A 16,169-nucleotide genomic window follows, 5' to 3' on the forward strand; every position below is an offset into this window, starting at 1 on the left:
GCCAGGATGAGAGCCTCTGTGCTGTCCTTGAGTTCAGCTTTTTGCAGCCATTGGTAGGATTTCCTGATAACAGCCACTGCAGTTATTTGTCAGTGGTACATTCCATGTAGGGGCTTGTCCTCCCATGAAGGTACCTACAGCACCTCATCCTCTGTTCCCCATTGTCTGAGACATTTATTGAGCACATCGTCTGTTGAGACCTTGTCCTTGGTGTATTTATGGATCTTGGATGTTTCATCCTGGACAGTGGCTCTCATACTCACTAGTCCTCTGCCTCTTTCCTTGTGGCTAGTCTCAGGGTGCTGRATTTGGGGTGGGACCCTCCATGCATGGTTAGTAGCTTCTGAGTCTTAACATCCGTGGTGTTCATCTCCTCCTTTGGCCAGCTAGTTATTTATGTATTTATTTTTATTTCTAACAGACAGAAAAGATAATCAAGAAAGAAAAAAAATAGAATGAAACAGACTACATAAATAAGAGGTAAAACAAATTATTATGCCCAAGTGACAAGCAAATTTTATATTTTCTGTTTGAAAAGGAGCAGGTAGAAGATGTATATCTTATAATGTCCTGCCCCTTTCATACTTATCAATTTATAATCAATTAACTGTCAAAACATCAATACAAGACAACTTGTTTCCATTTTACATGACRTTTAAAGATGTCCCATTATTTAAACACTATTTATATCATCAATAGTATTTACAAACTTTAAAACAGTCATCTTATAGGACATATTTTGCAATAAGCTCCTTTTTAATCAGTTTTTTAAGCTGGTTTATATTTCTACTTTTTTGAACTCATCATTCAATCCATTCTATACATTTATTCCACGCACCAATAAACAAAAACTCTGCATGGTTGTTCTAATACATTGTTTTTTAAAATGTCCATCACCTCTTAAATTATAACTTCCCTCTCTGTCACAAAACATTTTCCGTATATTGGGTGGAAGTTGCTGATTTCTGACCTTAAACATGAATTGTACAGTTTTAATATTTCAGTATTCTGGGACCTTGTTGCTCAGCTTGGGTTCCCCAAGGATCAGGATGGGCCCACTCCTCTTTTTACTGTACATACACCCAATAGGTTTTATTTTAAATCGCCACAGTAAAGGATTAAATTCCTTTAATTTAGGAAATTAAATTCCCTCAATTTAGAAAACTCAAGAAATCACCTGCCTTATTTACCTTCCTTGTTCCTCGTTTAGGCAGAATGCTGGATTTGGGGTGGAGTTGAATAAACAATTTAGTGAGACTTGAGTAAAGCATACAAACCTAATTTAAGTAAGAATAGGTATTGCCTTTTAGAGTGTTCTAGGCAAGGGCGTAGGAACGTCTGTCATTGGGGGCGACGCATATCGGAAACCTGACAGATCAGTAAATATTTTGAGCAGAAATGTCAAACAATTATGYCATCAACACATCAGTAATGCGTTACTCTAATCTGACCCTTTTTTCAGTAACAAGTATTCTAACACGTTATTATTTACAATCCAATAATCAGGATTCCAGGATGAACACTCACTTTAGCATTTGCCTCACAACTAGCAAGCTACATACTCTGGTAGCACAGACAGGCTACCAGATTCTGATATATCTTATTGGTCAAAAGACATTTGATTGTTGGTCAAAATGCACTGATATAAATCGACTTGCAGTTGAACTGGTTCTACATCTTTCTAAAACCAAAGTAAAAAACAAATAATAAAATAGGACTCAGCAGTTTTAAACTCAACACAGCAGTTTGACCAACAAAAATAAAATCTAAAAAACAAGTTTTGTTCTTCTTGAACATCTCTCTACATTAGTGCAACAATTTGATCTACAAAATAAATAAAAATGATACTTTTCACGTCTGACACCTTAGCTCCTCACTGTTAACTCAGTATCACTTTCCAGCCCTGCATTCAGTAACTTACCAAACATGAGCCATAAAAACACTGAAGCAAAAAGCCTAAATGTTTTTATTCTACTGTCATTTTTAGCCGCAAACATTTAACTAAAATATCTACAGATATGTGTTTCTGTCTCTGCCTTCCTCTGACTCTCTGCAGCCTGATGTTCCTGCATGGATTCATGGATTTACGACAGACACTACAGTAATGTACAGTGTCAGAATGTGAACTAAATATAAAAAGTATGTTTTTATCATAAGGAATGAGAATTTAAACAACTTCATTTTCAGATGTATACATTATTATACATCTCAACTCTATTTACTTTGTAGCAAAAATTTTCACTAATTTATTTTTAAACTTCTCCTCAAGCACTTTTCTTATTGTCTCATGTRATTAATATAAWWTTTTATATAATTAAYATAATTAATTAATATAATTTTTATATMTTCACACTCTGAAACTCCACCTGGCTCTCCTATGCCTGATCTGCTCCTCTCATAATAAAATAATTTAGCTTATTTAAAAATTAAAAACWGTTCATACATATTTCACTACACTAAATGAAGACCTCACCAGAGCTTCTTCACCTTTCTTCAACATCATTCTAGCACTGCTGTTCTCCTAAATATCTAAATAATATAATATATAAATACACATTAAGTGGTCAGTATGATCAGGTGTTGCTCACTTTAAATAATAAAAAGTCTAATTTCGCTGCTTTGTCAGTCTCATTCTAAATCATTGTGACTAGACTAGCTAACTTTTAAACAAAGTTAGCAGTAAAATTTTGGACATGTTACTATTCCAGAATTAAAACAGCTTAACCAAAAAGATTTAGTTCTATATATGAAAATAAACTGACAACATGATGTTATAAACGAGCGATATTCATGGCAAAATTCCTGACAGATCGTATTATTGGGGGGGACGAATGTGACTCTCTTCAATATTGGGGGGTACATGTCCCTCCCGTCCCCCCCGTCCCCCCCGTCCCTCCCGCTTCCTACGTCTATGGCTCCAGATAAGACTGGTTTTGCTTCTAGCCGTTTTTGTAGCTGCTTTTCTATGTATTTTATGTACAGCAAACAGGAATGAGCATTGAGTCGTAAACAGGGACAGTCAGCTCTTTCCTGCAGCTCTGCAGGATGTACAGGCTGTTTACAGAACAACAAACCTTAAAGACCAGACTATATATATGTATATGCCAGCCAGCTGCTAAAATCTCACTTAAATAAATTAGTTATTATTTTATATTTAATTGCTACGTTAGGTTCACATCTTTACATTTTTAGCAGACCTTTCATTTTTTCCACATATAGATTAGTCTAACTTTGGGTAACAAATCTACCAATGGGTAACAATAATGAAGCCAAAAAGTTCAAATACTTTTTGGCTTGATTATTGTGAAGTGAATACAAAAAGGCACAGAGCTGCTTATGTTTCTTATATTGTAATGTGAATTTCCCCACTGCAGGATTAATAAAGGAATATCTTATCTTATCTTATTTTATTGCTGTAAAGTCAAAGGTCAGTTCTAGACTTTAGCAAACACGATAACACACTTACACAATGATTTTATAGACTTCCTTTTTAAAGGAGAATCCCAGCTTCTTTGTAACAAACAAGTAACAATCTACTTAGCAGACCTCAAAAAAAACAAATGACAGAGACTGATTGGTATAAAGCAAGAGTCACCAATTTGCAGGCTAGAACAACTTACTGGGCACCAAGTTACACCAAATTGATAAACACAGTTTACTTTGAATTATATGATGATCATGATTATTTTCTGAAATGGCCAACATTTCTGTGGGGTGGTGAAGTCGGCCTGCAGTTGCTTCTCCTCTGAGCCTCCAAACAGGGAAATAGCAGCATGAAAACTGTTAAAATTTGAAGGGTCAGCTGACTTTACAACACAGGGCAGAGTGAAGCCATAGAAGACAGACGGTTTGACCATCTGGCTGGTGAATCTAAGGCCAAGACACAACAGGACCGCAGAGCAGTGATGCACCAGATCTTGTTTGTAAAGAGGATGTATACGCACTTCCTATGCACATAATGCCATTTCTAACACAATCAAGTAACTACAGCTACGTTGACACAGCGGGTTTTGATGATCAATTCCAATTTTTTTGCTGAAATCCATTTTTTTTGCTGGGTGGTTCATATTACTAATTAAATGCCACTGCGGTCAGACTTCTGTGTGATTGGTTTTCCACTCCAAAGCGACCGACAGGCACCGAAGAAGAMCTCTGACGCCAAGCAGCATCACATTAAATAAGAGGAAAGTAAGTTATGTTAATGGAAGAGAACCAGCAGTGAGYCTCTTCTTCCTGTCTTTAGATCAAGCAGATCAATTTCACATGATGTAGTGATGCAGAGTAAGAACATTTCTCTATAACAAGGATGAATCATTTAAGGCAGTGAAGTACAGAAAAGGCAAATGAAGATGGAACCATAAAAACAACAGAAACAGAAGCAGCTTATCACAACAGAGCAATGCAGGCTTTATTATCCAATTAAACCTCACAAACTCAGATAAGCTCTGATCATCTGATAAAACTACCCACAGCTGAAGTTCAGTGATATGTTCTTTAACAAGACATCTGAAGCTCATGTTAAAAGCCCAGATTGATGTGTGGAAATGTAGGAGACAAACCTTAATGCTTCCTATAATCTCCTCTGAGCTCTGACAGGGAGAAAACAAAATTTAAAACATTGTATCTACTTTAAAATAGATAGTTTTATGTTGCTCAACTCAGATAAGGACATAAATGAGCAAAATAAAGAGTAAAATAGAATAATGTCTATAAAAGCAAGTATAGTTGATCAATTTCAACATAATAGTGTGGAGTTTATGACTCCCTTTTCTACTCTTGTAAAATAAAGCTTAGTGTGTCAATAGTCAACAAACATAATCAAATTGTTTAAAATCTTCTTTCCTCCTATAAACTGATCAGTAAGCTACTCTAAATCAGTTTACTTGGATTTGTTTTTTTTTTTATTTAAAACCAACATCTACCTGAAAATAAAAGACACAGTGATGATTTCTAACTTATTTGATTGTGACACAAATTGTCAATAAAGACGGGTCTCAATGCCCCAAAGCATCAATCCATCCGTTACATTTAGTGATCGTGAGTCGGTTTCTTGCTGCAGGTCTGTTTCAATAAGATGCCTGTCGTCATGGTGACTGCATCTCTGCATCCCCAGGGAGACGGATGAGATGACTGGACCAATGAGACGGAAGAAAAATGATTGCTGCTGAACGATGCCAGACACACACAGATAAATACACACACACACACATCCACACACACACACACGCACCCACACACTCTTTTTCTGTCTGATATACGCGTGCGCGCACACACACACACACACACACACGCATACATGTGTGTGCACACACACACAGCCAGCCTCACAGTGAGTTCAGCGTCTGCTCAGTTATTTTCACTCCGTGGATCTGAATCTCTTAGTAATGTATTTTTTCTTGATCTGTTGCTGCTGGTCACATGACCTCTGTCAGCCCCCACCTGCTGTCATGGTAACAGGTTATTTCCCATGAGGTCTTTCAGAGGCTCCATCCCCCCTTTTTGTCTGAATGAAACCAGAAATCAATATGTTTTTGGAGGAAACTGACTTATTTGTATATCAAGCATTCACTCTAACTGGCTATGCCAAAGACTCAATCCATGTTGAGATTCATGAATATTCGCCGTTGGTTATTTCAGCTCCATGCAGTTGTTAGGAAGTCCATGCCTAAGCCAGATTAGTGGAGGAGAAAAAGTTTCCTTCTGTTGTAACAGCAGATCTTAGCTGCCCAAACCACAGACTTTGGATGGAAGGACATAATAAGAAACTGTTTATTTTCTGCAAAACTTTCTRAACAAGCTGAATAAAAAAATGCAGTTGTAGAGAGAGACTCAATGATACACAAACTGCTCTCCTGTGGAGGAGTCTTGTCATTAAAACTGTTTTATATCKGCCTCATTATTTTCTGTTTGTGTTTTTCCCTGAAACTTGAAGAACTGGGACAGCCATTCRTTAAAACAGAAGTCACTCCTGAACTCTCAGGTCAAATTAGTCCAGGATGTTTCAGCTGAAAGCAGCAGATTGAAAATGACAGCAGTGGTTTATTTAATATAAAAATAATGTGTCCATGAAAGAATACACTCCAACATATCAAACTGGTTAATCAGAACTTTAACTGAATGCTGTGATTATCAGTAAAAGGAAATGAATGAATTAGCATAAAGCTCAATTCAGCCGYTTCTTCYAACTCAAAGTGGGGAAAAAAATGTCAAATTATCAGTTAAGATTTGGTTTCAATCATGTGTACAACCACATATTAAACAAACTAAACTACCAGCAGCATCTGTTTAACATTGTTTAATTTTTTTTCTGTTTGTGTTTTTATTGTTGCAGCGCGGACACGTGCACGCGCAGACACAGCAGGAGGGCGTGTCTGTGCGGTAAACGGGTTCGGYTCTGTTCTGCTCGGTTCGGTTCGGTTGGGTCAGGACTCACCGCCAGCACCACCGTGTCCTCTCCGTTGAATTTGGGGATGAATTTGTCTCCGCGGCTCCGCTCCGAGTCGCTCAGCGGCCTGAAGCGGCACATCACCTTCACCCCGCACACCCCGCACTCCGCAACCTCCATCCCCGCACAGTCCGCAACAACAAAGACAGTAAGAGAGAAGTGGACAGRCCCCCGCCGGACCCGCTGGGAATCAGGGTTCGGTTCGGACACAGTGGGTGGATCAGACGGATGAAGCTCTCTGGTGAGACTCGGAGCTCCGGTCAGCGTCTCTCCATCAGGATGCTGAACACAACACTGCCAGCTCCCACAGGTCCAGCCTGGAGCGCTGAGCCGCAGAGAACTATGGGAAATGGAGTCTTCATATGGATTTATGCTCTGATCGATCAAGTGGTCGGATCGGTGGAATCCTATTAAAACATTTCTCCTCTTACAAATGATTTTATATGCCGACTCTGTGGCTTTAATTCTTCATTATATGCAGATTAACTGGCCAGTTTATTAGGTACACACATCAGAAATTTCTGTCCGAACCGAGAACCTGTGTGATAAAATGTGGTCTCTGAGTATTGCAAGTCTGCTTAGCTAAATAATGTCAGATAAGAAAACTTAAAATGGAATAAACAACTAATTTTAGATTTTGTTTCCGACTTGTCTATTGATCACTTTATCCTTTTGTAAGTTTACCTTTTTTGAGGGTGAAATGCCGCTTTGCCAGTCTTTATCTTATGCTTTTTGAAGGGAAGGATTTACTTTAAAGATAATGATAGGTCTAAACCATGGCACAAATCAGTGTTCAATATTATTGAGTGATGCCCAAATCAGGTAGCTGTAAAGTGTTAATCACTGAGTTAATGGTATGTGTTCTTTGACTTACCTGGATAAGTCAAAGTTCTGTGTTGGGTTTTCTTTTAGCAAGTGAATCATCTTTAACTGAAACATGTTCAGTTAGCAGCTTCGTGGGAAATCAAAAAGGTATGAATGTAAATAGATAAATGGAAATAGAAAATGAAAATAGATAAATAAAAATGGAAATGGATAAATGAATAAGGAAAGTAAGGAAATGAAAAAAAGACAGGAAGAAATAAATGTGGGAATAAAAAAAATAAATGTTTAAATGAATAAATAATAGGAATAAAGATGTAAAGCACTCATTTATTTATTTCCCCATCTATTTATTTAATTTAGGGTGAAATTATTCTCCATATGGCTCTCCATACAAGACAGTTTGCATGGAATGGATGTACAATTCTCTTGGACTAATAAAATATTTACACAATTTATGGTGTTTGGATGTACCATAAAGTACATCAAGAGTAATTGAAATATTTTTAGTTCCTCTTACAATGGAAAAGAAGGTGTGGTGTTCTCAAGGATTTTTTTTTATTTCAAAGCTGTTGTTATTTTACTTTTTGAAACTTTACAGGTGGAGTTAGAGTTACATTCTCATTTGTCTCATAATTACTCTTTAAAAACTAAGCTTCTTGGCACTCATAACAGACACAAATAAAAGGGAAACATAAATTAAGCAGAGGTCCTGTTGGCCTTTCCTAGATATTTCTCACAGATATTAAAATGTCACTTATTGAAGATACAACAACTTTTGCACAAGCGGTTCAAAGCTTTAAATATGGTATAAAAACTGGTTAATACTATTATTAACTTGTTTTGTTTTTTACATTCAAAATTTTTTTTACATTATCACATTTGTTGCAAGCACCAAACAAATGATGTCTTTGCTTTATTTTAACAGGCACAGTGACATGAGACTGAAAAACAACTCAAAGCAACTGAAAAATTGAACTGTTTGGGGCAGAATCACACATTTGTCTCTTTTCTACAGTTAACATTCTGGGATGGGGTATGACTGCTCTTGTTGAGATAAGAGGAAACAAAAGGCCAAAAAATGTAGTAATATAGCTTTTTCTCGATGGCTTTGATTGCCTGATTGTTTTGTTGACAAGTCAGTAATCCTGGTATTGTCTCATGGAAGAGAACATGAACATCCAGTTTAACATTTTTATACATGTCTGACCATTTTGTTCCTGCAGTTGAATAGTCAGGATCTCTGGTGTGATGCATCAGAACCAGAATCACTGGTTTATCCAGCGATGAGACTGAAACACATGGAAAAGAATAGATTTATTGAAGGGTTTTTGTTGTTGTTAAATCGTTTTACACATAAGGTCAATCATTTCTCTACTCAGTTTAATCATAGTCTATAATTAGTTCTACCTAATGACAGACAGTATAGAAAACATCTGAAAACTGATCCATTAAGTGGTAAAGTTCTGATGTTACAAATTAATATAAGGAGACAGCAACAGTATATTCACATTTTTGTTAAAAATTATAGCAGTGTGTTTAAAAGTAGTGAGTAAATCTGAATATCTTTAAAATAGCTACATTTTTTATACCCAAATATAACTCTATTCTAACCTATTCCAAATCAAAATATGCATCAAACTTCTTCAGTCTACAGAAAGTGAAGAAAATGGAATATTTAGCTTTTCAAAGACATATTGTCAGCATTTTTATTTCCAAACCAACAACATTTGCTGTATACCTTAAAACACTGAGCAATAATAATTGCATAACCAGTTTATAAAGATTGGTTTTAATTGGTGTTAAATTGCTGACCCACATTTGGCACCTGCATGATGCCTGTGCCATCAGTCTCACTGGTTATTGATTCAAGACTGATATTTTTATGCATAATTGTATTTGATCATTATCGTAAAGTTTATATATTCTTAATAACTAACCAGTCTGTGTAAAGGAACTACTAAAATTCCCTTAGTTGATAAGTTATGTGGGGTAAACATCTGCTTCCTGTTTTCAAGTGCAAACTCTTAATAAAACAATATTTCTGTTTACAAGACAAAAACCCACAACATTTTCATGGATCAGGAAATGGCTATGAGAAGAATAAAAGAACACAGGAGAAATAACGGAGCTGGACATATTTGTTTGTAAAATATTTTAAATATTTGATCTGTTAAATAGTTTTTAGGATGACCATAATTCCTGTAGTGACACAACAGAAACAAGGATTTTCATTACCTTGTGGATTTATCATTGCTGATTCCACATCTGACCCAACGCGTGAGGTGATTGGACAAAAAACAATGATGACCGAAGATTCCTCTGGACTTTGTTTTACCTCAAATGTAGGGGCCAGCCAGGGGCTTGGCAAGACGTTTGGCAGGTAGCTTAGCCAGTAGCTTAGCCAGTAGTTTAGCCAGTAGTTTTCGTTATTCTTCACTTTTTCCATTATTGCCTCATAGGCACCAAATGTCTCACCAGAGATGAATGGGAAGATCTTTACTTTGGGCCACCATTCACCTTTAAATATATCTGTCAATTTGAGAAAAATTAGGAAAGGTAAAGATTCATAACTGTTAAATATTCTGTATTTACAAGCAAAAGCAGATAATGAATTGGCATGTATAATTTCCATTAATGTCACAAAAAATCCAACTTATATGCAGCTATACAAAATCCAAATCTGCCCAAATTTAGTTCAGACCCATTAAGTTCATCCTATACTTTAATGAAACACTTTTGATGTTTCTCAAATTGTTCTGACACTCAGGTAAATGAAAGATTCTGGATGTACTTCACAGTTTCTGGCCTCTCATAGTGGGAAGAGCTTCATAACAAATAACAGCAACAAGATCTCATTGAAATACTGAAAGGAAAATCAAATCTTTGATGTGAGTTATGCACTTCCCTTTCAACAGCACATGTCCATTAATTTTGCTGCCAAAGGTTTTTGTGATGCTAGAAATTAGGGAATGAAAATAATTTGAGAGTTATTTTGGTTGCATGAGTGTGCATGCCCAAAAACAATAATGAAACAAAATGTGTTCAACTTCACTATTCAGTCTTCTGTCATGGCCCATTCACCCCCAGTTCAGATCATTGCAGCTCAACTTTAATCTGGCCTTAAAGGTTCTCTGTCTTCTTCCTTCAGTATTGTTGCTGTGAGTCTTCACATAGGCATCCAGACACAACAGCATATTAGGGCCGTTGTCGATAGAAAGAAAAAAAAGTCAATTGAAGTCAGAAAACCACTAAAATTTGTAGGAAAAAAACCTTGGAAATTTAGGTGTGTGTAGTGGTGTGATGTATGCTCAAGCAGGAGGGGTGTCCCCCAGGTGGTCTGCACCATTGCATAGAAGGTGTGTGCACGTACAAACATTAAACCATGTGACTGTGCAGCTCGGCTTCGGATAAAGTATGTTGGCGCCTTTAACCAGAACTTTTACTTCACCGTACAGATGGGGTTGAAAACTTTCAACTTTTGAAACTAAAAAACAAAATCCAAAAGTTATGTAGCTGCATTTAAGTTGGACTTATTTTTGACATGTCTGGAGACACCATGATGAGTGCAACTTTGGATAACGGCAAGCTTAATGTAAAACTAGCAGAAAGGAATAAGTAACGGAAAATGTCTTCTACCCTTCTTCTGACAACTTTCCACAATCAGAGGCTGTTGATCTTTTAACCTCTATGAATTGTGGTTCTAGGTAAAAAAAAATAATGCAAATGTCTACAAAATCTAACTTCGATATATAGACTTATTACCAGTGTGTAGGACTAATCAGATTAGATGTAGAGATTGTTAAAATATTCCTTTGCAAGAGGTCAATTATCTGCAGAGAAAATGATTTTGAATTTTCATCTGAATCAGTGATTCAGCCTATTTGTAAGCTTAAGATGAAACACTGTTTTAGTAAAAGTGAATGTACAAACCCCAGAAAGAACTTGCCAGCTGTGATTCATTTTGTGACTGAACCTGCACACAGAAAGAAAATGCACATAAATACAAACAAATGCAACTTTACAACCTGTCAGCTTGATTTCATTCAATGGCAAGTACTCTAAAACTATAAACATTCAGCATTGTTGTATTCTCATCAGTTTCACACAAACTGAGTAGCAATGACTAGACTTCTGACAGTTTGGATGTTATTGTAGGGTTAAACATTTTAATTTTATTTCATTAGTTTACTGAGTTTAAGTGGCTCCTAAAGTGCCTATAAGAAGCATTCACCCCCTTGAATATTTTACTTTTAACTTTTGTCATGATTAAAAAAATGTTTGACAAAACAATTTACAAAAAAAACCTTTAATATTGATGTGAAAATGAATATGTAATGATTCTAGTGTTTCTGTGTGTTTATTAAGATTAGTCTTCCCCTGTGAGTCCTTGTGGTATCCAGTCTCCTGCCCCTTGATTGCTTCCCAGCTGTGTCTCGTTCCCTGATTTCCCTCCCTGTGTGTTTAAACCCACCTGTGTTCTTTGTTCCTGGTCTGGTCCTTGTCAAAGTATGTCAGTCGTCAGTTGCTGCCTGTTTTCCATGTACTGCCAGAGTTTGATGGTTTTTGCAGCTTTGTGGACTTTAACACCGTTAAATCATCTTCTAATTATGTCAATCTGGGCTCGCCTGTGTCTTCCTTATAATCAACACCCTCAAATCATGACAGAATATCTATAAAATACTAACAAGAATATTAGATAAGTGATTATCAATAAGTGATTGATTGGATGGATGTTCATGTCCTTAAAGTTACTGACCTAATTCAACAGAGGTCCAGCCAATTGGTCTTAGTCTCACAATGAGCGGAATAGGGATCACCTGAGTACAGGTAAAAAAAACGTTTAGACACTTGTGTCTTTAATATCCTTTCAGTATTCCTGGTTACTATTACAGCATAAAAACAAGAGGACACTCCAAGTAAATCAGATAAAAGATTATTGAAAAGTATAAGTCAGAGGATGGACATAAAAAGAAATATATAGTCCACTGAACATTATCTGAAGGAGAGTTAAATTTATCATTTAAAAAAAAGAAAGAAATATACCACATATGCAAATCTGTCTAGATCCAGCCATTGTCAGAAATTTAGGTAATGTAACAGTTTATTTATAGAAATCAATTTTCACTTTGAAATTAAATTATTTTTTTATGCATTTTGTCAAAAAGCCTATTTTTTCTGACCATAAAACATCCAAGGGGGTGAGTACTTTTTACATTCAGCTCTACAGACTGATCACTCTGAAAATAATTAATCTATCCTCCTTGCAGACATCTGACATATACAGTGTCAGCCTATATATGTGTTTTAAATCAATCATCACAAATATAAAAACAAATTACGTACAGAAAAAAGAATAGAAATATTAAAATTGTGTGAAGTAATAGAACTTTTGTGTTAAAAAGTATCCAGTTTTGGGTTTAAATTCCAACAAATTACTGAGTGTATCTTACTGATGAAGGTGCTGATTGTCCAGGACTTTCTGAGTCTTTTGTACCTTCATGTCCTGCCCCAGTCTCTTCATCACCCACTGAGTCAATCACTGAAGCAGAGTGAGAGGACAAAGCATGGATTTATTTATTTTACAGATTATTCCACATTCAAAGTATATTAACAGAAGCCTGAGACATTTGCTTGAGGAAGTTAGAAGTTATAACTCAATGCCAGACTTCTGTATAGCCCTGTAATCCTTGCTGCAAGTAAGAAAAACCTCCATGCCAGGAGCTTTTGTGAAATAATTTGGTTTCTGTGTGCAAAGCAAATTRGTGTAAACATCCAAAATTAAACTGAGATGTTTGGAAAAGCTGTATTGAAAYATCATTGATGACAGCACCTTGAAGTATTTTTAAAAATAATTTCATAGGGGAGCTAATAATTTTGAACTGAAGATTGAAAAGAGCATCAGTTCTAACTACAAGACTGGAAGGGAAGAAAGAAGAAATCCACATACTCACATTCAAATTCCTCATSTGAGGTTTCTCCATTAGGGCTAGTCTGTTTCTCATGTTTCATGTCAGCTGGCATTCCTGCTTTTTCCTTCTCTCCTTCTGTGGCACTGTTGTCATTTAGCCATGGCTCCTTATTCTCAGTGTCACAGRGTTCARGGTTTCCTGGAGGGTCTAGAAATTTTCCAGTGACATTGTTCATTGTAACCCAGTAGACAGGGCAACAAAGCTGTTAGAACATTTCAAATAGAAACAGKTTGTGTCTGGAAAAGCCTGATATGATCAAACAGATGAAGAATGTAATATTCCATAAGACCTCAGTACTAAGAAATTTGAAAGCTATACAAGAGAATGCACAAAAGAATGTAATGGAGCAACTGAAATATTGTTGTGTAAGACTTCACTCTATTACCAAAAATAGCCACACATTTATATGTTCCACATATAAATGACTTAATGCAATTCATGAAATAAAACTAGTTAAGATTAATTGTACTTGTATTTTGATGTCTACAGTATGAGAATGTATCTGAAATTTGAACAATAAATGCATTGTACCATTGTTTTTTAATCAAAATAAAGACTTAAAGCTCTTTTTAATACACTATTAGGTATATAATAAAAAATATGTTTTCTTCAAATAAGGTTCAATGTTTAATATTAATCAAAGGCTCAAGGTTCTGCTGGAGTCAGTGACTTGAAACTACTGGTATTCAAGTTCTTAATAAAATTCTTCCCCTGTGAAAAAAACAACTTGTCATTTATCCAATCATACTTTCCAAATTACTCTTTATTATAGTAACACATAAACAATATTTTTTTACTATTTTTCAAAACTACAACATATTTGATACAAAATAGTATGTTTSAGAGAAAATTAACTTATGGTTCAATGCAGGTATTTTATGTGCAGGGGTATATKTCAACAAGCTTGATCAGATTTGTGGGGTGTAGAATACATTTCCTGGGTCACAGATTCTTCCACCTGAGCAGTGGCTCTCTGCAGCTCCTTTGGAATGACCCTGGGCTTTTTGGCCATTTCTCAGATTCCCTTCTTACCCAGCCCTTTAGTTTATGTGGACAACCATTTGWTGGTAGGTTTGTAGCAGAGCTGTAATCTATATTTTTAGATTATGGATTGAATAGAGCTATGCAAGATGCTCGAACAGTCCAAGAAGCAGGTGAGCTGAGACTAACGCTAACTGAAGACTGACAAAAGCTGAAGCCAACACAGGACTTAAGCCAGTTCTMCTGTGAAGACTAACAGACACTCAGGACTATACAGTTCTACTGAGATGACTGAACATAAACTCAACGACTGCAACCTGGCTTGCGACACACGACAAGGACCCGACACAAAGATAACAGGTCGACTTAAATACACAAGGARRGTAATCACAACGCGACACACCTGGGAACAATCAGGACAGGACACAGAGGCTCACCGGGGAACAGAACTAAACACAGAAAAACCTCAAAATAAATRCACAGAAAACACAGATCCYCAGAGGTTTAAGCTTTGTGACATYTTAGCATAAAGTAACAGAACGCTTGTCTCTATAATCTGCTGTAGAAATGTTCAACTTGCAAACTTAGCTGACCATAAATAACACCTGGAAAGAATAGGGCTATTATAGGTGTATAAAATCTATATTTCATATATTTTGTCATGGRTCACTGCTCCAGKAAWAGAAATGTTCCTGTTTAACATAAATATATTCAATGTTTAGTCATGACAAACAGGAATGGGTTTGTCCCTGTGGCAGGGAATGCAGATGAAAATCAGGACCGGAAGTAACTCAASTTTATCATATCCTGTTTATGGTTCTCACAAGTATTTTAAAAACATGAATAYAGAAAATATACAGAAAACAGGAAGCTAGAAAAYATAAGCAAGAGAAGAATACCTGGAGAGCTCACGGTTTTCTGTTGTTCCGTCAGATCCATGTTTTTGTGTTGCGCAGCGTCTCAGTCTTTATATACAGACCTCCCCCTCAGCCCATCACCCTGTGACTTACAGTAAACTCTGCAGCTGCTGAGAAACAGCAGCAGCTACTTTCAATTTACTTTCACTTTCAGTCGGTGGGGTTCACTCTGATTTGATAAGAACTATTGCATATAGCAAACATTACATTTTGTCAAAAATCAACACGTGACATTTTCTTTTTTCTTTTCTAATTTACTCATTTTTCTCCCTTGTGTTTCATTTGTTTTGTCTCGTCTCATTTCTGCCTTTATCACTGCTTCTTGATTTGTCTGTAAAGCACTTCAAATCGTCTTGCACACAAAATGTACTATATAAATTTCCCTATATGAATAACTATAAACATATATTTTTTTTCTTTAAAAAAAAGAAAAAATATCACTAAAAAYGCTTAAGCTTTTCAACCTCTCACTTTCCCTAGAGACAAACATCCTGGTCGAATAAATATAAGTCTCAATCGCCCAGGGTGATGATACTTTCAGSTGGATTAGAGGGAAGAACAGAATGTCCTGGCTGATCAGAAAGTGAAAGTAAAGGATTAAAAAGTGGTTTATCAGATTCCAGTCTCATAAAGAAGGTTGATATTTAGTGAGAGCTGGATGACTGCAGTTTCCCTTATCTTGTTTCATTTTCAAAAATATTTAGTTTTACATTTCAGGAATATTTTGTGTATGTATGTGTAGAAAGCATTTGTCTGCAAGTTCCTATTAATAGTTTGAATTCTCTGTTATCTGTCTATGGAAAATAAAGAAGACATGAATTTGCTGATTAAATGCTTTTATTTGGTAACATAACGTTCTGYTTTAACAGTTTAAAGCAAGATTATTTTTTTAAGGATCTTGTGGCATCTGTGACATTTATCCGTTAATAGCTTGAAAGGAAAAAGTAAAGTGCAGAATGGAGAAGACTTGCAGTAAATGGTACCAAAGACTTCTGTCTTGAAGACTTTATCCTTTATATTCTGCAAATATAT

General features: G+C 36.0%; 2 protein-coding genes across 4 annotated transcripts in view; both read right to left on the reverse strand.

The window, feature by feature from the left end:
* Positions 1-6,939, reverse strand: part of LOC103460122 (kinesin heavy chain-like) — a 26,673-nt gene extending 19,734 nt beyond the window's left edge. The window contains exon 1 of one of the 2 annotated variants that reach the window (XR_532856.2): positions 6,434-6,565. Coding sequence is in view for 1 of the 2 variants with exons in the window: in XM_008402125.2 (XP_008400347.1) it covers positions 6,434-6,565 (132 nt within the window). In the remaining variant the exon portion in view is untranslated. Of the gene's footprint in view, positions 1-6,433 lie in introns of both variants that reach the window. The other variant, XM_008402125.2, reaches the window with a different exon arrangement.
* Positions 6,940-7,900: 961 nt separating this feature from the next.
* Positions 7,901-15,287, reverse strand: LOC103460093 (uncharacterized). 2 transcript variants are annotated; one of them, XM_008402093.1, is made up of 6 exons: positions 15,120-15,287; positions 13,222-13,386; positions 12,721-12,809; positions 11,201-11,243; positions 9,506-9,799; positions 7,901-8,559 (listed from the first exon to the last, which is right to left on the reverse strand). In XM_008402093.1, exons 1-6 carry the CDS (start codon positions 15,157-15,159, stop codon positions 8,261-8,263), a joined length of 930 nt encoding a protein of 309 aa, XP_008400315.1. In that variant the 5' UTR covers positions 15,160-15,287; the 3' UTR covers positions 7,901-8,260. The 2 variants fall into 2 exon arrangements, 1 of the variants encoding a protein (XP_008400315.1); XR_532854.2 differs by lacking the exons at positions 12,721-12,809; positions 13,222-13,386; positions 15,120-15,287 and adding an exon at positions 11,742-11,781.
* Between the last annotated feature and the right edge of the window lie 882 nt (positions 15,288-16,169).

Source organism: Poecilia reticulata, linkage group LG2 (genome assembly GCF_000633615.1).
Source record: "Poecilia reticulata strain Guanapo linkage group LG2, Guppy_female_1.0+MT, whole genome shotgun sequence".
In the NCBI taxonomy this organism is placed as follows: Eukaryota; Metazoa; Chordata; class Actinopteri; order Cyprinodontiformes; family Poeciliidae; genus Poecilia; species Poecilia reticulata.